Below are 22,948 nucleotides of genomic sequence, written 5' to 3' on the forward strand. Positions count from 1 at the left end.
GTCTATTCCATTCTGAAGGACCAATCCAAGCAGATGTTTAATTATGTTTTGGTAACCCTAATACCACTGAGGTTATATACTCCTTTAAGCCATATACTTCCTCTTCTGGGTCATCCTCCAAATGCTTCTGTGTCCCTCACCCAAAGTCAGGATGGCAGAGCCCAGACCGTGCCTGGTGCAGATGTCAGGTGAAGCATCTGGTGCTGACTAGTGCATGGTATTTTCTGCCTGCTGTCCAACAGCTTAGAACAGAGGCCAGAGCAACACATTTACAAAAAGAACACCGTTAGTGATGAGCATTTCAGCGTCTTTCTGCTTGTTGATGTCTACAACATCTGAACACGTCACAGACCAAGATAAACCAGGACAAATTAAACTCTTGATTTTTCTAAAAGCAGTTGAAATGAAACACTTCCCCCATCACATCTCTAACTTATGCTTTCCTATGTGAGAGCTCAGAACTTTACGTTTTAAGCAGTGTCTCCTTGGCGGACTCCATGTGTCTAATGACAATGTTCTGGAAGCCTGAGAGCTCTAACGCATCCTGGCGGTTGTGAAATTCTTCTATATCAACTAAACGTAATTTCCTGCAAGGGATAAAAAGAAACAGCAATTTAAGGTCAAGATATTTCGGGCTTTGATGATTTTGCTAATTTGCCTGTTGGGGGGAAAATGCTATATTCCTAGACTTATCATCAAAAGTTGTACTCTATAAAGTTGAATGGTCAAGAATTTGAGATTTTTCTGTGTGGCTCAGCTTTCTGTTGCTGTGACAAAATGCCAGAGAGAGAGAGAGAGAGAGAGAGAGAGAGAGAGAGAGAGAGAGAGAGAACAAAGACAGAAGGGTTTATTTTGGCTCCTGGTTTCAAAGTTTTCAGTCAGTTGTTTGGGGGCCAGTGGTGAAGCAGAAGGGCTCAGCTCAAGGCAGCCGGGAGGAAGGGAGGGAGGGAGGAAGGAAGGGGGAGGGGGAGGGAGGGAGAAAGAAAGGGAGGGAGGGAGGAAGAAAAGGGGGAAGGAGGGAGGGAGGGGGAGGGAGGGAGAAAGAAAGGGAGGGAGGGAGGAAGAAAAGGGGGAAGGAGGGAGGGAGGGAGGAAGGAAGGAAGGAAGGGGGAGGGAGGGAGAAAGAAAGGGAGGGAGGGAGGAAGAAAAGGGGGAAGGAGGGAGGGAGGGAGGGGGAAAGGGGAGAGGGAAGGAAGGACAAAGGAAGGGCTTTCAAAGTGAAGGGCCAAGGACAAGACACAGCCTCTGAGGGTGTGCCTCCAGGACTCACTCTCTTCAGCTAAGTCCCACTTGCTAAGTTCCTGAGTTCCCATCATCTCCCAGTAGGCATAGAGATGGTGAACTCATGAAGGGACTAATCTAATCCACTGAGGTCAGAGCCCCCACGATCCAATCCCTCTGAATACTGAGGCGCTGGTGTCTGGGTCCAGCTCTGACCTGTTAACAGTCCTTGAAGCGGGAGTGAGGAATTGAGAAACGCTAGATAGGAAAAATACAGTTGTAGATGAAGAAAAAGATAGACACAGGATAGCTTTAGGAGGGTCCTGGGTCAGTCAATACCCAGTCACCTGGAGTTTATTCCTAATGGGATTTTCATACACTAGCAAGGGGATCAACATCAAAGTACAAAGTACAAGCAAGTGTACACCCTTTCTTAATTCTCTAAACACCTGTTGACCACGCTTTAGCGCAAAGCCTCTTGTAATTAGGCCTTGAAGCATGAGACTCTGGTAACCCTGCCTTTAGCCCAAACATCCTATTATACAGCCTTGGAGATCAACATAAACATTGACTCTCTGACCTTGAGTCAAAATAGGAACAAACCACACGTTGGAATCTTTGTGGGCTCCCACACGCTGGGAACAAGCTTTCAACATATGAGCCTCAGAGGGGAACTTTCAGACTCAAACTGTAATAATGACTAAATTTTAAAATAATGTTTATCTTCAGATTCAACAGGAATACAACACTGTGAAGTGTCACTACAAAGTAGAAAAGCCTAGTAATTGGGATTCAGTGGAGAATTTAGACTCGTTTTTCACTGAAGCCAGAAGAATTAAAATAGAAAGTGTGGTAAGGCTCAATGCATACAGGGTTGACTTCTAAACCAAGTACAAATAAGCCTTCTCCAAAGAGAGGGCAGCCCTGAGGAGCAGCGAGCCCAGGCTAGATGGAATCCCCTGAACCTCCAAATTCTTGAGACCTGTGTGAGTTTCTAACCACACTGGACTTGCTCAAGTCCAGTTCAGTCACAGGGATGTTTATAAAACGGGTTTTTTGGGGGGGATATATATCTTCATTTATATAAAAATATTTGTTAAAGAAAGACTTTAAGTGTTGTAACAAATTCGTGTGTGTCTATGGCGTGTCTGTATGTGTGTATTCAAATGTGGGCAGTTAAAAAGTACACAACAATATAGGAAATGGCTGCTTGACGGCAACTGTGAGTAAGTGTTTGGGTTGGCAGGAAGAAGTAGAGCATGAAGAAAGGGAAAGGGGGCATCCCATTTTTCATAGATACGGGGATGGCCCACGTTTTAGGAGGCCTCAAGAGATGAGGTCTTAAGAAACCTGCATTTGTATTACTGTGGCAGATTTTGAAGTGTATGTCCATGTCAACATATTGCTGAGTGCTTCCCCGAGACTTGCAGCAGCCTGCAAAGAGGGGACGTGAAGCTGGAGCTCCCAGACAGCATGGCGGGTCCTCCTCAGCCTGAGGGGGAAAGCTTTTTGCTCCAAGTGTACCAAAGCAACCTCTATTTCCATCTCCGCTAAGCCCTTCCTGTCCACAGCCGCTCTGTCCCACCAGGATAATTGACGCCTGTGAGGCTGGCCATGCTTCCCACTGGCCGTCAGGGGTATTCAGTGCATGCCACTGACTTGGGCAACGTTTACCTTGTTTCTGAGCTATTCAGAGCACTGAAGAAGAGGCTAATGTTCCAGGTCACTTAAAACAAGGTATGGACACTGAGTCCCTTAGCTGAGATTATCCATAAAGCATGTATGGTGCTTATATGGAGAAGACAGGTACAATGGGCTAGATGTAAAAGGCAGCTATTACTCTATACATTATATATCATTTACTAAAACCACGTGTGAGTGCTTGCATTATATAATGGAGGCTTTTCTGTCCCACCTGGTACTGTAGCCGCTTTTAAAATAATCACTCAGCGGCTTAATAGCAACTGCACCATTTGGCCTGTTGCTCGGGCTTAGTACTAACCTGCTCTTACAACTTAAATTAACCCATTTCTATTAATCTTTGTTTTGCCACGTGTCTTGTGGCTTCACCTGTGTTCTAATACATCTTGCCCCTCTGGCAGTTGGCTGGCGTTTCTCCCCCTCCGTCTTCTTCATCTCCAATTCGGTTGGACTGCCTATCCTTGTTCTGCCTGGCGATTGGCCAAAACAGCTTTATTTATCAACCCATGAGAGCAGCACATAGTCAAGGTGTACAGAAAGACCTTCCCACAGCAGCATTATATTTGTAATTAATCGTAAGTTATAGTTAAAATAGTAAAAGAAATAACTCGGATATTATTAAAAATAACTTTCTTTTAAAATGTTTAGTCTGAGGGCTGGAGCTGATGACTCCGAGGTTGGGAACTCTTGCTGTTACAGACTCAGGCCATCTCCTGGCACCAACATGGCAAGCTTACAGCCAACCATAACTTCAGCCCCGGAGGAATCCATCACCTTCCTCTAACCTCCCCAGGCACCAGGCACATACTCAGTGCACATATGCACATGTGGATAAAATACTCATGCACCTCAAATAAATAAACCTAAAACAAATTTAGTTTCAGGAAAGCCAGAAACACTCACTTAAAAGTGCTATGCCACAGATCCAGCACAGCCAGCATCGTAGGGTTCATTGCATTCAAGTGATCCCTAATATAAGAACAAGCAGATAGGAAAGATCTCCTCCACGGCTTTGGCAAAACTTCCATTCTGAAAACAAAAAGGAAAAACTAAGTTATCCTCTTTAAAAATCAAAAGGGGTATTGGCTTGGGCATTATTTGGCTCAGTGGTAGAGCACACATAAAATCCTGGGTTTGATCCCGAGCACTGCAAAATGTTTTTTGTTTGTTTGTTTTACAATAAATATATATTTTGAATAATTATTTTTGTTTTAATATGATCTCCTAAAAATTACAAAATATGTAATTATATTATAAAACATATACCCTGTGGTTAGCATAACTTAATTTTGATTTTGCTTTAAATATTTAAAGTATTCTCATCTCTGGCAATAGGCTCCAGGCAGGGCTCTTAAGATGCTAGGCACTATGGAGTAGCCAGCTTTCCAGCAGGTAGGATCCACTTGAAGAGACCTGCAGAGTATTGTATCACTAAGCCATGAGCTGGTGAGGTATATCAGATGTACTTTTGAATCATAGTATTTTCAAGCATCTGTATATTTAAACATGCCCACTTTGTGGCTATAAATTTTATCATCATTTTATTTAAACACTTGGTTTAAGTATTTGACTTTAAGCATTTCCGGTTGACACAATTACATTATATGTTAAAGATTTTAATCAAATTCCATTTGCTTGACTGGACTTTGGCTCCATTTCAACACTACCTAACCTGTGCATGGGTCCTGCAGCTGAGGGAAGCCTACTGTTCTAACTTAAAAAAAAAATGATGGCTAAATTCCTTCTCTCTATCCTCAGAGGCCACCTGGGAGGTCCTCAGACTGTGAATCTAGCCACTCAACAGCTATCAAAGTGCCTGAAAGCAGATTCTGGGCCCATCATTCTTAGGTTCAGCCTTGGAGGAAAAACACACGGGGGACCCATGGGTGGACGCTCCTGTAAGCCCATCAAGTGGTTCTAATGGACTTAAATTCACGTGTTTTAAAATGTCCTTTACTCTAGCTTTCCCTGGTTCTGCCTAGGGCTTATAACCCTAGGGATTCTTGCTTTACTTCTGCCTCACATCCAGATGCCAGTCAAGACTTCCTCTTTTCCCTGTACCTGGTTGTTGTACAAATGTAACCGCTGATACAATCCCCAGGTCTCCTAGATGGGCCCGCTGGAGGGCACCCCAATTGCCATGTATGGTATCCCATGTAACAGAGAAAAGCCAGACTCAGGTGTGTCCCCAGTCCCTAACTGGCAGTTAGTGTCTGCCTCTTTAGAGGGGAGATGAGGACAGGAGACCAAATGAGACAGGCCTTCCTGTCTTTGCCCAGAAACCCAAAACACTCCTGGTTCTGTCCTAGCTGGAGGCCAGAAATGCTAGATGTGTGTCGGGAGTGTGACCCTTGATCTGTTCCTAAATGAGTTTAGGGCCACTTATTCAAGAGGGAGGATATTACAGTGTCCTTGATCGGGGCTCTGTGACGGCCTACTAGGGGAAGCTACTTCTCCGGCCTGGGAAGAGATCTGACATTCAAGCTACAAAAACATGAAAGGGTTGATTCAGTTGTGTGGCAACACGTTTTGGAGGGGGGGGCATAAAAACTCTTACATTCGAAGAGATAGGAACTTTTGCTGGACCTTACAGTCAGAATTAATAACGCACCTTGATACTTAGGACTGCTGTCCTACTGTGTGCTCAGACTGTTTAACCTGCCTCGAATAACAACTAACCTGATGTGCCTTAGCTTTCCTGCAGTCTGTGGTGATGTTTTATTTGTACTGAAGTGTGATTTTATTTGTATATTAATAAAGTTGCCTTGGGGTCAGAGCAAGCCAGAGCAGAAGCTGGGCGGTGGTGGTGCACGCCTTTAATCCCAGCACTTGGGAGGCAGAGCTAGGCGGATCTCTGTGTGTTCAAGGACACAGCCAGCATGGCAACACATGCCTTTAATCTCAATACCAACCATAGAAGACCTGGAGGTCTGTACAGACAGGCAGTGACGAGGAAGTCATGTGCTTGGGTTTACAACCAATGAGAAGGCAGAACAGAAAGTCTATCTAAAAAGGGAAAAACTTAGGAAGTAGCTCTCTTGTGGAGAGGAAAGACAGAGCAGCAGCAAAGGGTAAGGTTTTCAGCTCTCATCTTGGCTTTTAACTCTGCAGTTGGCTCTGTGTTAGTTACATCTACAGCAATCAACATTTACATTTTAAGCTAATGCAGAGCTGTAGTCCTATATACTGTATCACACCCTGACCTAAGAGTAATGCATATGTGTTTATACATGAATAATGGTAACAATTCCATGAAAGTAGGATATTAGTAGCCTTATAAGTATCTACCATAAATGTTGAAGACAACATACATTTATTGCTTGATAAATAATGATATCTATAATATTGTTTGTTATCTGGGTCATTTGGAGTCAGTGACTTAATCTCTTGTAAAAACTCTGTTAAAATATCTCTCATGCCTTCCCCCCGATGTGATGTTTCCTGTGCTGTTCAATAAAAGAGAGAGAGAAAGAAAAGGGCCTTTATTTGGAACACACACACGCACACACACACACACACACACACACACACACACACACACGGGGTTGGGGGAGGGAGCAGATTCCAAGACAATACTCAGGAAGCCCTTTGTTAGGGACACACACATAGAGACAGAAACAAGGACAAACAGAATCACAGAATCTCCAGACGGTATTCAGGCAGGCACGCGTTCAGACTCATGCAACAGACAGACAGGACAACAGGAAACAGGGGGGGGGGGGGGGGGGGGGAGTGGCGTGGAGAGTTCAAATCTGGGCTGGCTCTTGGTTAAATGACACCCAAGAGAAAAGCTTTGTTTCCTTAGTGTGACACCAGCCAGCTATGGGAGACTCTGAGCTCATTAATTACCGGGTTCAAAGTGGCCCATGGCCCGACCAGTCAATCACAGAGGACCACCCCTCGGGGAAACAGAGTTTCCTCTGGGAAGGTGGGCTCACCTCAAACCACGCTAAAAGGATGGTCCGAGTCATTACCCCTTTGATGAGGTAGTATACTCTTCTTCCCACCGTTTCCACCGCAGCACAGTCCCAAAAGCAGCCCTGAAATTCTACCTGTCCTGAGAGCTTCCTCTCTCTTTCTGGAATGTTCCTTTCCCTGCATGTGACCGACCTCCACAGCAATTGGAAGGGCATGATTTATTCCTACTTCTTTTCTCTCTCTCCTCCTCTGCAGGGAGTCACAGTTTGCTCCTCCGGGGTCTTTTTCTTTTAACCCCCAATAAAATGGTCCTGAAGCCTCCCTTTGAGTCCATTTTTAAATTCCTTCACTAATGCGACTACGGATGGATGCCCAGGGACCCTGATTCCCATGGTGTCGCCTCTGCAAACAGCAGACAGGAACGTGTTCTATGCCCTGTGCCTTTCTCCATTTCTACCCTACACCCCCCAGCCTGCGAGGGGGTGACAGCCTCCCAGGCCTAAACCAGAGAACTCCTCCACAGGAACTTCCCCACACAAAATGTATGCTTTTGTTAGAAAAACAATAATTTTTAAAAATCTATGTTTTTATCTTTCAAATATTTAAGAGTTGTACGCCTAAATGGACAGCCAGTGGTTTCTTCCCATCTAATCTGTAATTTAATCCATAAGTAAATGGAAATATTCTAGGGATACATTTGATTTTTTTTCAATCTTCCAAACGTTTTGGTACAACCTGTCACCAGATGTTCATGGCTCTACCAGACCCGAAGCCTGGTATATACACCATGGAGGCACAAGAGCCACATCCAGTCCTTCCCGAGGCAGGTTTTTCAGTTGGGTTGCTTGCGTGGTTGGTTAGTTGGTTTGGTTTTTGAGACAGGGACTCATGTACCTCAGATGGCCCTCAAACTCACTCATGTGAAAGCTATGTAGATACATGTAAAATATGAACGATAAGCACACGTGTGAGGGAGCGTGGTCATGAATGGGAGTGTTTTTGATGCGGCAGTGGTTGTACATGGCTGCTCATGCGGAGTGAACATCGTCAGAGAACCCTGCTCACTCACTCGGCGCGATGTGGTGGGAGCTCCGCTGTTTTACCATCATCCTCTTTTTCTCTGGGGTCTTTTAAAACGAAATCAACTAAGGAAAAATAGAAAGGTTTGGATAAATAACCTTGCATTAATTACACCATATTTCCAACAAAAATAACTCTATTAAAATTAATCACTTAAACTGTGTTAGTTTTGTAAAAAGAAATCCTTGTGCGTTTATGAAGAAACATGTGTGGGGGAAAAAATCTATCAAGTCTGTCTTGGAAAGTGTGTTTCTACTGTTTCCTTTGAAAGTGATAATTGACTTCAACATTTTCCTTTAGAGGTACTCCATCAAAAGTGCTCTTGTTGAATTGTGGGTCAGCAGAAGAGAAGACTTGCTTTCTCTGGGGAAAGGCACACATTACCTTGTTGCATTTGAAATTGCATGAGCACACCACACACTCGTTCTAAAATCAGTGGAAGAGGCTGCCTCTGCACCTGCTTTCTGTACCTTCAGTAACAACTGGCTCCTTTTACCTGCGTGTCTTTCAAGACTCACTTTCTGCACCACAACATCACACTTCTACCCTCTGCTTGAAATCCTTCAGATGGTCCCTTTACCTTAAAATGCCTTCAGGAGGCGCTGGATCCCCTCCCAGATGCTGTCCCTTTCTCCAAATGCACTTAAGGCTTTGGCCATCACAGTGGTTCACAAGTCTAGAACAGCCTTTGAAACATGTCTGCTATTGCACATGCCACTGTCTGGACCAAGTATGTTCTCTAGTAGACATGCTTCAAGAATCCATTCAGGAGCTGGGACACTGTTAGACACATGTGATCCAAGAACTAGGCAGGCAGAGGCAGGAGGATCACAAGTTCAAAATCACCTTAGGCTAGATAGTGAATTCAGGGCAGCCTTAGGGAGACCCTGTCTCTCCCTACCTCCCATCCCACCACTCCGAAGACTCCGTTCAGAAGCCTCTGGAGTCCTTCCTAAGGCATGGTGGCCTCCTCTCTTTGATAATCTCCTGACTGCACTTGTGAAGCAGGCTGCTCTATAGTTTGGGGATGCGGCCATCTCTCTCACTATGATCTTGTATCACCAGGGGTGTGGTGAATGCTTGTTCTCCAGAGGGTTAAACCACTCCACACATTGTGATTTCACCAGCCTGTGGTGGAGCATTCACTGTGAGTGCTCTAATGTCACAAACAATTGTAGAACTTTCTCGAAAGAACATATTCTGAGGTTCTGCTTTCAGGGACTTTAGTTTAGATTGGGCCAGAAACTTCTATTTTAAAAAATTATTCTTATAACCTACTCATACTTAGAAATCAACCTGTTAAGTCCATACCATGGCTCAACAAATTTCTTACACAAAAGGTCACATGGTCACTAGCTCTGCACTTGGTGAGCCCCCAGGTTTCTTCTGTTCAGTGGCTCCACTCTGCTGTTGTAACTCAAAACAGCCATATTCAGTGTGTTAAAAATATAACAGAATGACTGTGCACATGAAGTCCTCACTTACAAAATAGCCAATGGTCAGGTAGGACTTCTGAGCCACAGCTGGCCACCTTTTGGTCTGTAGCAAAAAGGTAATCAACTATATTTGGATTTCTTATCAGTAATGTTAGTGTAAATTGGTAATGATTAAAAACTTTGGTAATTATTCACCTACACACATACATGCATGGAATCACACACACACACATGCAGGCACGTACACATACATGCATGGAATCACACACACATGCATGGAATCACACATACATGCATGCACAAAATCATACATAGATGCATGGAATCACACACACATGCACACACTTTGTTTCTCATACCTATACCAAAGAAAATTTTAAGCAAGGAACCATCCTAAAGGGAAAGACTGTTTCTCGAGTGTCTAATGCTTCCAATGCTTTCTACTGACTGAGACAATAAATATTACGAGGAGCTGAAATTAATGCTGTGTTACTTTCCTCAGTGCTTACCCTTAAAATGAGGGACAACATCCTTTTAAGTGGAAATTTTTATTTAAAATATAATTTATACCTAATTAATGAAAGCTGCCTGAGGTCTTTTTTTTAAGTAATTTGTTCTTATTTGATGTGCATTGGTGTTTTGCCTGCATGTGTGAAGGTGTCAGACCCCCTGGAACTGGAGTTCTAGACAATTGTTAGCTGCCTTGTGGGTACAGGGAATTGAACCCAAGTCCTCTGGAAGAATAGCCAGTGCTCTTAACTGCTCAACCATCTCTCCAGCTCATTGGCTGGGATCTTAAAGAACACACACCAATGAGGTAAGAAACTCTATAATGAACAAAGTGAAAAGTGTCAAGGACAGTTAGTCGCTTTCAATTCAAAATCACCTGTAACAACACACACTCAAATTAGAAAACAAAGAGCCACAGCAACTTACCTATGGATTTCTTGACACTAAGAAGATAATCTTCTCTCATTTCATCTGACAAGACCATTATGCTGTCAGTGAGGACTTTCAGGTGTTGTGGAACCAAATCCAACACGTGCTCCAGCCAAGAGTCCTCCATCGGGGCCACATGATCTGTATCAATCCCATGATGAATGTAATAGTAATATCTCTGGATGAATGAGGCAGGAGGCAGGGGAGTTAGTACTACAATAAGGGAGTGTGTTTGTCAAAACACAAAACCACAGGGGAAACGCAAGTCTGTAGATAAGAAGGAATTTTTAAATATCTTATCTTAAAGTGTTTTTGTGCATTTCATGTAAGCATTGCTTGAGATCTCATAAGTTTTTATTTGCTATTTATATGCTACTTCCTAGAAGTAAAACCTTTCTTCTCAGTCCATAACTCATGCCATGAGCATCAAAGTTATATCATCAAATATGTGATGTACTGAACAGAGCATATGCTGAATTACAGCTTAGTGTTTTTACAAATGGTTGGAATGCATTGGTAGGGTTGCTCTTTGATTTTTGATAATCAGAAGTCACTCTTAAAAGCTGTCTTCAAGTCAATATCCTTCCACACTGACTCTAGAAATACACAACAGAGTTAGAATTTTCTGATCGGCCTATGCGGTGGTTTAAAAGAGAATGGGCCCCATATGCTCACAGATTTGCATGCTTAGTCTCCAGCTGATTAACTCTTTGGAAGGACTGATTAAGAACTGTGGCCTTGCTAGAGGAGATGAGTCCTTGCTGGAGGAGATGTATCATGAGAAGTGGGCTTTGAGGTTCCAAAAACCACATCAAGGCCCAGTGGCTGGATGGTTGCTTCCTCCCTCCCTCCCTCCCTCCCTCCCTCCCTCCCTCCTTCCCTTTCTCCCTTTCTCCATCCCTTTTTCTGTCTGCCTACCTGCCTACCTGCCTGCTTACACATCAGGATGTAGCTCTCAGCTACTTCTCTAGCACCATGCCTCCCTGCATGCTGCCATGTTCTAAACCACAATGATAATGGACTAAACCTCTGAAACTATAAGCAAGCCCCCAATGAAATGTTTTCCTTTATAAGAGTTGCCTTGGTCGTGGTGTCTTTTCATAGCGGTAAAACATTAAGACAGCCTATTTCTATTCCTTATCGTAATATTATAAATACTATATGTGTTAATACTCACTTAAAAAATCTGGTAGCTCTTCATTCTTCATAATTATTCATATATGACTCAGGGCAAAAATTAAACTTCAAAATGTTTTCAAATTCACAGTGTTAAAGCTTTTGTTTATTTTATGTGCAAGAGTGTTTTGTCTGTATGTATGTCTGTTTACTACATGAGTATATGGTGTCCACAGAATCTGGAAAAGGGTATTGAGTTCCCTGGGACTGGACTTATAGATGGTTGTGAGCTGCCCATGTGAGTACTTGGGAGTAAACCCAGGTCCTCTAGAAGAGCAGTCAGTGCTCTTAACCTCTGAGTTATCTCTCCTACATTTTTGTATGTTTGTTTGGTTGTTTGGTAGTTTGATTGGTTGGTTGGTTGATTTGGTCTTGGTTTTTCAAGACAAGGTCTTCTGTCTAGCTTGTTTGTCTATTCGGCTGTTCTAGAACTCGCTCTGTTGACCAGGTTGGCCTTGAACTTATAGAGATCCACCTGCCTCTGCCTCACAAGGGCTAGGATTAAAGACATATGCCACCACAGCTCCAGCAACAGTGTTGAAATTTTAATGTTTATATTTCTAAACCTTCTTATGTATTTGAAACACCTGAATTGCTACTTCTAAAATAAATTAATGCCTTTTTTTTAAATGTTCATTATCATAATTCAGAAAATTACTCATAAAAGAATAATGGTGCACAAAGGTACCTATGATAGAGATGGGCTTTAAGGTGGGGTCAGGCAGAATTGAGATTCCCTCACTGTGGTCTCAGGTGGTAAGGAAGAGAATGCTTTTCTTCCATTAATCTAATAGAATAATTTGATGCAACCCTCTGTCCATTCCTGCATACACAGCAATGCAGGAGGAAGGACAGAATGATCTTGAGGACATACAACATTTTGGGGTCTTCCCTCTATATGCAGTTCTACTAACAAAAGAAGTAAGTTGTTACCAAGATGTCTTTCTCTATTGCAGAAGTGGTTGTTTTTGTAATACTCTCATCAGGGACAATGGAGTCTAAACGACCGTCTTGTTGCCTAAGACAGTGATAAACACAGAGGAGTCAAAAACATACAAAGATGGTGCAAACACAAAACACTGGTATAAAAACACAGGGCTCTTCTCTACTAAATCACCAGGAAAATAAACAGCTGAACATATTTGCTCGGTGCCACATTCCTCTTAGAATGTCCCTTCTCTTTATGCCCGGGGAGACAATTAGACATACTCTCCAAGACCTACTTCACGGGAAGCATCCCCTGAAGTGGGCTTTGCTTGTTTGCTTCCTCTACTACAAGATCGAGTTCTCTCTCCTTTGAACTTGCAAAGCATCTTCTTGGATTATTCCTAAAATATGTATAGTCGCTTTTCGTCTATTTGAAATGAAATCATGATAGAAAGTTCAAGCGCTGTTTTGCAGAAAACAGACGCGTTCCGTGAAGATCTTTTCTCACATCTCTAGAGACATACACATTGACACCAAGCAACATCGGCGCTCATATTTCCCTTTGCATTTTTTATTGAGTGTGTGTTTATAAAATGCCTGTGATGATTATATTTCAATTCAAATGCTATGTCAAATATGAACCACACTCTGTGACTTTATCTGAAACGCCACTGTACAGCTGGTGTAGTTACAGCTTCAGCACAAAACAGGCTGTGCTGGGCTAGCTCTAACTTCTGCACTGTGCTCCAGAGCCCAGTGGGATCTGGTGATGGAGACCAGAAAACTGGTACCGAATCAGAAACACCTGCCCCCTCACTCGCTGAAGAGCAGATGCAGAAGGTTATTGAATATGTTTCTCAGAAGCCATACCAAAGAAGGTACCCAAGATATATCTTTTAATTTGTCTTTCCTAACTCCAAGAACCCATATTCTGTGAACTTCATACTTGTGTTTTTAAAACATGTAAGAAGAGTCCATTTATTTTGATACATGATAAGTGATTGATAAATCTTTAACAAATAACAGCATGTGAATAGGAGAGTAATGGGAAATCCTCAAAGCCTTAAATAGCCCAAAAGACAAGAATTGATTACTCTAACCACGAATGTAATCTCAACTGCTGTTGCTTGCCCAGAAAGGAACTAAAGTGATAATACTGTATTTTCAGGTCTTCAAGACTGGGTTCACATCCTGCCACTCTAAGGTGCATGACATCAGCAAGTGGTGTTTGTGGTTCTTTTTAATTCGTCAATCTCATCCTACAGCCTTCCTGCATCCTGGGCATTACCCTTTCATCTTTTGTGAGAAGAATGCCTAGGAGAATACGGTCAATAAGGCCAGGGGTGGGGAAGAAGGAATGTTAGGGTTGTAGAAACCGCTCCAGACCTTCTGAGTGAGTGTCAACATCCTTTCAGCTCTGCAGTCCCATAATTCTATCATCTAGGGCTACGGGCAAAGCTTGTCTACTCGGCAGAAATTCTAAGAGCGATTCATTGCCAATCAAGCCCTTCATAGTTTTGAAAGTATTCTTTCTAAGCCTCATATGTACTGTTGAAAGATGTAATTATCCCCACTTCACAGATGAAGAGACAAGTGCCAGAGAGAAGAAGCAGCTCTCCTTTGGTCACATAGCTAAGGATGTATGGAAAGATAGACCAGTGTGTCACAGTGTGACTCTGAGCAGCCATGCCCTTCCCAGGAGAATGGCATTCCATTCAGAATTGAAAACATCTGAGTAGGAGATCCTTTGCCTAGTTCAAGAAAAACAGGATATACTTTATTTCTCAAAAGTGAAAAATAACAGTATTGATATTTTTCTGTGTATAAAATTAAAAGGCAGCTCAGCAATCCCTTCTTCAAGTGTGAAAACAGTGGAAATTATTTTAGTCCATGATTATGAGGAGACAGGGCGAAAAATCAGTCATTGAGGAGACAGGCCACAGAGGGCAGACAACGCAGTGTAAACACTGTAGCTCATCTGTCACACAGAAAGTGAGCAATCGGCCTGGAGCCTCCAGAAAGGCCCTCACCCTGGAGTCAGCAGGCACCACAGGCAGCGGGAAATTGAGGCTATCTTGATAGCTAATTATACAGAAAATTAGGCAGCTAAATGGGAACAACACATACCCCGAAGGCAAAAATGTTCCAAACACAGCTCCAGAATAGAAAACATGACTAGATCAATATCAAGCAAATTAATTGAATCAGTAATTAATAATTTCCCAGAAAGGCCATTTCATGTCCAGGTGGCCTCACTAATGAATTTTGTTTGTCAGGGAAGAAATCCAACCAGTTCTACAGAAACTTCAGAAAACAGAGAAGGAAAAAAACTCACAGTCACAATTCATTTTATGAGGATAGGAGAGATTTAATAACAGAGCTGGAGACATGACGTGGCAGGCCCAAATTGTTCACCTTGTTTGTTTAAACACCCACCGCAAAATAGCAAATCTCTCTCCTCCAGCCAAGCAAGATGTGGGGAGGAAAGGAGGCCGAGAGGCAGACAGCGGCAGAGACCTGCTCCTGTGATGCCCAAAGGGTAGCAAGTCCTCTGTGTGAGCAAGAGCCTAGGAACAAGGGTACTGGCCAGGGACGCCCGGGGGGGAAGGGGCCCCAGCGCCTTGTCCGGCAGCCGAGCTGCATCTGGCTGCTACAGCAGAAATCTCTCCTGTGATTAACCAGTTCCCTGGGCCTGGGACTGTTGAACAGTGTTCTGCTGCTTACGCCAGAGAAAAGCAAGAGAGACAGAGGCCATCCTGATGAAGAGAGCAGTCCTTTAAGCAGGAATCAATACTTCTACGACCTTGGTAGAGGTCAAGGGGCTCAGCGGCATTGGTTGCACCTGATGTAGACCTAGCCAGCTGTTGTATGGTGGGTGGTATTTTATTTGTGCCGAAATGTGATTTTATTTGTATGTTAATAAATAAAGTTGCCTGGGGGTCAGAGCTCATAGCAAGCCATAGCAGAAGCTGATCACATGACAGGCAGATCTCTGTGTGTTCAAGGATACAGCCAGCTTGGAGACTCACGCCTTTAACTCAATACCAACCACAGAGACCTGGAGGTCTGTATAGACAGGCAGTGATGAGGAGGTCCTGTGGTTGGGTTTAGAACCAATGAGAAGGCAGAACAGAAAGTCAATAAAAGTTCAGACACACAGTAGGTCTCTTTCTCAGTGGCAGCAACGGGTGGTAAGAAGGCGGCCTTGGTCTCAGCTCTTAGCTACTGCTGTCTGACGTCTGGGGCTTTTAACTCTGCGTTTGGCTTTGTGTTTCTTATTTAATAAGACTGTTACATCTTCACTGTTGTTCTTCCTGCCTGTCCTGGAGGCACCTACTGCACCATGGAGGGGGAAGCCAGTCTGGGCAACTGGTACACAGGAACACCTGAAACACTGATGCTTTCTCATGTTAGCTGGATAAGCTGGTGGAAGCTACCAGAACCAATTACAACAGAAACGGTGGGAGGCAATGTCCCAAATGTGCGACCACACTGCCAAGCTGGAAAGGGCAAGGGACTTGCCATCACACTGACTTAGAGGCACACTGCTGAGTTTTCTGGACATAAATGTAACTTTTAAATTGTCCTTCAAAAATGAAGCAAATAAAATCCAGTAATATTTATTATAGAGATGGTATACAGTGACTGAGTAAAACCTAGGAAATCCATTAGTGAAATGTATCATAGATTGACAGAATAAAGGAGAAAGGCCAATAGGTCATCTCAGCAGACATAGAAAAAGCATTTGGCAAAAATGTAGTACCTGTTCATAATAAAGCCTCTCACAAACTAGGCAAGGAAGGAGACGTCCTCAACCCATAAAGGTCACCTTTCATTTTCATTTTCATATTCAGTTCAGAAATTACAATTTCAAGTTTTCATTTTTAATTTAGGTATGTTTTATCGTTATAAGTGGAAAAGTTATGATGATATATTTAGTAAGCAAAAGGTGATACTATGATTTGTTAATACAATGTACAATTAAATCTAATAACATAAATTGGCTCAAATATGCTTTATTTTTTTTTCAAAATAAAACTTTTGAAATCGACTTGCCTCCATGATTTTTTGCTATATGGTTGTTACTTGCTACATTTTCCCTTGTTCTGCAAAGATTCTCCGAGAAAAGTGCCTCCTGTTCCTCCTGCATGAGTGATGCTTTATGCCCTTTGTGATCTCACATCTGCCCAAACTCCCTCTAGCTGGAGATAAGCTCCACCATACTGAGTGAAGTAACCCAGACCCGGAAAGACACATGCCACCTGTCCTCTCTCATCTTCAGCTGCAAGTACGTAACCTGGAGTAACTGCAGAAACCAGGTAAACAAAACAGGGCCACAGGGAGAGGAAGCCCCAGAGAGGGGAAGAGCAGAATACAAGTCTCATAAAGGGGGAAGTGGGGAGGGGCCGTTAATTGGGAAGGAGAAAAAAAAATAGTCAATACCAAAGGACAGGAAGGGAAGACAGATGAATAATACCAAAGATATTTGAAAAAGCTTTAAGGAATCATATTTTTTTTAAATTTGCCTAAAATTACATCTATGTCTTAAATGAAGCAATGCCTCCTTGGGCTGATAGTGCTCCCCTCAAGAGCCATGGAGTATCTAACAAAAAAAAAAAACAAAACAAAACAAAACAAAACAAAAAACAACAAAACAAAACAGCACCAGGCACGAGAAACCTTCTTCAAAGTTGTTGGTCAGGGAATCCAAAAGACTACCCAAGCAATATAGGCTGCTGCTGTTGTCCTCAGTTGCCTCTCAGAGCGCAAAGGTAGGTCCCTATTGCTGGACTACCACATACTCCAGACCCAGGACTCAGAAGGTTCAGCTGGACCTAACCTGAAAGCCTCCTCCTTGAGGACCAGCCTTCATAGTATCAGAAGCTGCCAAAGGAGGAATGCAATCAGTAGTCCCACCCAGCCATGAGGCCTGTGAACCACAACAATAACCAGCTTGTCACAAAAGGTGACACAGTGGTACTCACATGTTCGTGGTAACCAACAGATTCCTATGAAGATATCTCAACAGTAGGGAGATCACGTCTGGCACGGGAAACCTATTCAACTAACCAGCGCTAGTGAGGTCATGGATCTTAGAGGAGAGCCTGCTACTGCTGCTTTACTAGAACAGAATAGTTCTAACTACATTCTAAATACTTAGCCTTCCAGCCACAGGTAAGTGCAGCGCTCACCCCTCATCAAAGTGGCCTCTTGCTATGGAATAGTCCTTTAACTATGCAAAGATGTGTTACATTTGCTTATGCTGCATTTGTTTAACGGTGTAAAGATGTGTTGTTTTGCCTGCCAAAGGCACCTGATTGGTCTAATAAAAAGCTGAACAGCCAATAGATAGGCAGGAGAGGGATAGGCGGGGCTGGCAGGCAGAGAGAATCAGGAGGAGGAATCTAAGTTCAAGGGGAGAGAGAATGAGGGAGAAAGAGAGGAGACACCCAGGGCCAGGCAACTGTCAGCCAGCCAGACACGGAAGAGGACATACAGAATGAAAGAAAGGGAAAAGCTCTGAGGCAAAACGTAGATGAAAAGAAACTGGTTAAATTAAGTTATAAGAGCTAGTAGGACAAGCCTAAGATAAGGATGAGCATTCATAACTGATAATAAGTCTCTGTGTCTTTATTTGGGAGCTGGTTGGTGGCCAAAAGAAAGCCTGCTACAACTTCCCTTGGCAGCAGATGGAGACCATCACAGAAAACCACAACTGGTCAATATACAGAGAGCAACTTATTATGGGGTACACAGCCCTAATAGATATATCTATAAGACAACTTCTGCACCTAAGACTTGGGGACCATTAAGGAACTAAGAGCAGGAAGATTGTAAGAGCCGAAAGGACCAGGAGGTCTGCTATGAGACTGTGCCTCCCAGAAATGACAGGAAGCTACACCCACAATACCTCAATAATATGGCTGCATAAACTGGCCTTGAAAAGGCCAACACCAACAGATGTGCTAATACGGAAGGGAAAATCTCGTGGGGCCCCACCCTTAGACAAAGAAATATAGGCATCCAACAACTGTTGAGATGGGAGAATTTGTTTTTCCTGGGGGTGAGCCCCAGATGGTTGTCCAATACCAGTGGGTCAGCCCTGAAATCATATACATGCAAACAACACTAAATGGACTCAAGACTGTCTTTATTTATGTGCTCATCATGTACATGCTTGTGTGTGTGTATGTATGTATGTATAATAATAATTTTTAAAAAAGGTCATGAATTTGAAAGGAATTGGGAGTCATGAAAGGGTTAAGAGGGAAAAAAAACATGGGAGAGGTCAGAGAGAGGAAAGGGGAAAATGATACAAAATCTTAAATCAAAAAGAACATGTCAAGGCAGAGCTAGCAAAAGTACTGAGGTTGTAGCTGTGCCTGCCCGGCTGGGGCCTTGGGTCTTCACACTCCAGTGAGGAAGAAGCTAATACTACAAGCCTAAGTGAAATGGGGACTCAGATGGAGACCTCGCACCAAACTGAAACCCAGGATACATTCTTCTTTCAGTGTAATGGGGCCTGGAAACCACACGAAGTTGCATCCAGAGAGTGCATCTCAGCAGCTCCATGCTCTGATAGCTGTGGGGTTTGACTTGGGACCTTGTGATGGACCAGTCATCACACTGTAAGGATCCATCCAGGCAAGGGAGGGGAGGAAGAAGGAAGGAACGAAGAAGGTATAAAGGATGGGAAGAAGAAAGGCAAGGTCATACTCTTTGCCAGGTATGATGGCACATGTCAACAGCCTGAGCTATTCCTGAGGCTGAGGAAAAAAGGATCCCAAGTTCTAGCCTATAAAACAAGACACTATCTCAAAATAAAAATTAAAAGAGGACTGGGTTTATAGTTCAGTAATTCAGGGCTTGCTTAAGCATGTGTGATGCCTTGGGTTCTGGTATTGTGGGTTCCCAATACAGGACATAGAGGGAGAGGAGCATTTCCTCTAAGAGTTATAACTACGGTCTCTTTCTCCCATTGATTTGGTGTTGATTTTATACCGAATGTGCTCATGCAAAAAAAAAAAAAAAAAAACCCAACATACATGGGATAAGCTGGTAATATTCCCATAGCATCTGTCAAGAGCAAACTCAAAACCTCTATGCAGCTAGATGCAAAGGCAAATGTCTGCGTCTCTCCCAGCACTTGGCGGGCAGAGGAAGGACTGTGAATTTGTCTCCATCTGAGTCTATATAGTAAGATCCTGGCTGAAAGTGAAAAAATAAATAGCTATGTAGTGGGTATTCACTTTGCCCATGACCTTGGACCAGCTAGCCCTATAGAGGAGGTGCTTCTTGCCTGCCTACGTGACCTCTTAAAAGGGAAGAAGAAGGGGGTCTTGAGCTCTCTTGGATGTGGAAGGCTTTCTGTTGACCTGGTTTGGAGCTTTCCCATCTTTCTCTGGGAGACTGAGGGGCAACAGCGTTGCTTCATGTTGTATAAGTAAGTGTGTGATCTCTATTTCATCCCTTAATGAATGCGTTTTCTTCCCAGAAAACTGTAGATGTATGCATTGTACACATTTTGAAACCACATTCTCAATCCACCTGTGAGAACATGTACATCTTACTTGCTGTAAGATGTAAGCACTCAGCATCCGCTGTTCTCCTCAAAGGGTCTAGATAGTGAAGCGGCCCATGGAGGCAGCAAGCAGCCTTCTATAGGTGAGTCACTCACCACAGTGGTTCATGAAACCCCATGTATTTCACAAATAGTCATTAGCACCCTGAGAGCCAGAGTGAAGCAAGAGAGGGCACTAGACAACTTGAACAAGCTGTGTGGAAACAGCAAAGAGGGAGTCACCTGAGCCTGCATGGCTCTCCATGGAAAGCTCCCAAATTCAGGCTAGGTGAGGCCATCCATGCTCATACTGCTCACCATTCCACTCAAATTCCTGCCCCACATGAAGAGACCCTCAACATCACAGAAGTCACCATGTCACCTGAACAGACAACTTTGGGGAGGTGGGGGCAGCTGCATCCACATCCTCTACCAGCCACCATGATGACAGCCAGAACTCCCAGACAGTCTCTGCTCACTCAGCTGGCATCAAATATTAGCACGGGCACCTTTACAAGTGATGGTATGTAAAAGTGTGACGTACTCAACAGGAGTAATCTCAAACTCTCCCAGTTTCTGTTTTTACACAAACCTCACTGTAACAAGGCTTTGAGGCACCCTCTACGGATTCGTAGAGTGCTTATATTTTCAGCTCTTACTTCCCAGGACTTTGCTAGGGTAACAAGCTGGACAGCCTGTGGGACTCACATAATGACGCTGACAAGAGTGCTTCTAAAATTCTCTCGCTCCTTATGTGGAGATTTGACCTTTGATCTGGAAGTCGATGGTCCAGCTCGGCTATCATCAATTTGATCCAGTAATTTGCCTTTTCTTCCAAAGTGCTCCATGTATTCAGCTTAAATTTTAAAAGCAAGTTGTTCATGTGAAAGGTAAGCTAAATTTCATAAGTCCTTAGAATAAGGCACTGCAGCACCGTCAAGAAAAACATTACATTCTTTATGTTCTCATCTCAAAGAATCCCAATGAATATTGTTTTACTATCAAAAGTTATTAAACATCTATTTTAAATCATCATAATAGGAGCCTCTGTTTACTGTAAGAATATTGCTGAATTGTGTGGTGCTTTGATTGGTACAATAAATATTTTCAATTGTATTTGTATGAATCTGTTAAAAGGATTAAGATTTAAACTAAATTTAAAAGCACCATAATTTCAAAACATTTTAATGTTAAATGTAATCAATCTGATAGTGCTATACATTCAAGTGAAACAAAATGTGTGTGTGCAGCTGTGTGTGCACATGTGTGCAGAGGCTGGATCTTTGTGGCCTGGAGCTCATGAGTTGGGCTTGGATGGTTAGCCAGCCAGCCTCAGGGATCCTTGAATCTCATCCCAGCCAGTAAGATTGTAAGGACAAACTACTACACTTGGCTTCTTATGTGTACATGGGGAGTAAACTTGGGTCCTCAGGTCCTCGTTTTTAACTGGCTGAGCTATCTCTTCAGACCCGAGAGGAAGGCTATTTTTAAATGACTAATTTGGAAATATTATTTACAACTTAGGACGGTCTTAGAAAAAAGTTCTCAACCTTTGACACAAAAGGCCCATCAACATTGTGGAGTCAGGAGAGCTCCTAAGGCCTCCCTAAGAAGCCTTCAGTAATCCAGGGTTGCTTAGGTAGGGAAGGGCTGGTGTGCAACCAGGAAGTTGCTTTTCCCATGCTCATGCAAACAACCCTAAATGAATGCAGAAGGGACTTGCTGGGAGGAAGGCTTTGAGGTTCTGTGTGAGGGAGAAAGGGTATAAAAAGATAGTGGAAGTAAGATTTTATATATATGTATGTATGTATATATATAAGATTTTTACATGTATATAATGTGGTTGTATATATATAATGAAATGGTGTGAGAATAATTAAAATAAATATAAATATTTCATGAAAAGCATTTACAATAGTTTTAAATAACTAGGAACTGGAAACAATTGTTTTATGATGAAAAATGTATAGAAGGAAACTTTCTATATGACATATAACACTTGACTTCATGATTTTATGACCTTATTAACTATACATATTTTCTACTCAAAAACTAAAGTTCTTACCATATGACTGCTCATTTTTAACAGTATAGGGTTCTGGAACCGGGATGTCCTGTTTGACATTTAAATGGAATGACGGAGCAGCCTGCTGCCACTGGGGCTTGACTCCTGTCTGAAATAGAACATTGAAATGGGAAGTAATGTAGAAGATGTTCCACTTAACCCATGGCTATTTCTGTGAGCTGCTCTAGCATTGTCCCAAGCACATCAGGACCTCTGGGAAGATGCATAGCCATCAGCAGCAGGCCTTCCTTTGACTGGGCATTACCAGGAAAATTAAGGATAGCCCCGCTGCTACGTGGTTATGAGTGCCCATTACCCAAACCTGGAGTGTCTGCTCCACACATTGCCCAAGTCTGCCACTGTCTATAAAATTTCCTTCAACATGATTTTGACTGATGAATAACAGCATGGAAGTCTTCAATCAAAACACACCATGCAGTGTTCAGTACTTAGTACTAAATGCTGTGAACAATTATTTACATGAAAGCTTTCAAATTCTGTCTGTTAGCTTTCTAAAATGCACATTGCATTCTAGTTATTTATAGTTGCCCTATTGTACACTGGCAGGCTGGCACACCTCAGCCTGTCTAGCTGTAACTTAGTGCCCCATCCCCGCCTCCTTAGCAAGGGGTATAGCTGTCTAGGAATTCATTTGTTTCTTCTAAGTTGTCAAGTCCGTCATCACACAGTTATTCATAATGATCTCGATTAATGTAATAAGTATTTTCATCTTTTGTATTTCTGTGTGGTTAAGTTGTGGCATCTTCCTCTTCATTTTGAATCTTCTCTTTTCCAAGCTTAGCTAAGGCTTTTTAAAAGGTTTTTTGCTATCTTTTCAAAGAACCAAATGTTTGTTTCCCAGATCTTTTGGGGTTGATTTTTCAGTATCTATCCCATTTAGTTATGCTCTGTTCTTCCCTAAGC

At 42.8% G+C, this 22,948-nt stretch overlaps 1 protein-coding gene across 1 annotated transcript in view; it reads right to left on the reverse strand.

Annotated features, from left to right (window-relative positions):
* The window catches only part of Dnah7 (dynein axonemal heavy chain 7), a 253,668-nt gene that overhangs the window by 214,866 nt on the left and 15,854 nt on the right, over nt 1–22,948 (reverse strand). The window contains 7 exon segments of the mRNA XM_036172739.1: nt 468–587; nt 3,826–3,951; nt 7,910–7,985; nt 10,293–10,473; nt 12,405–12,489; nt 20,668–20,815; nt 22,025–22,133. Of these exon segments, the coding sequence (XP_036028632.1) occupies nt 468–587; nt 3,826–3,951; nt 7,910–7,985; nt 10,293–10,473; nt 12,405–12,489; nt 20,668–20,815; nt 22,025–22,133 (845 nt within the window).

The sequence above is a fragment of the Onychomys torridus genome, chromosome 23 (assembly GCF_903995425.1).
Source record: "Onychomys torridus chromosome 23, mOncTor1.1, whole genome shotgun sequence".
Taxonomy (NCBI): domain Eukaryota; kingdom Metazoa; phylum Chordata; class Mammalia; order Rodentia; family Cricetidae; genus Onychomys; species Onychomys torridus.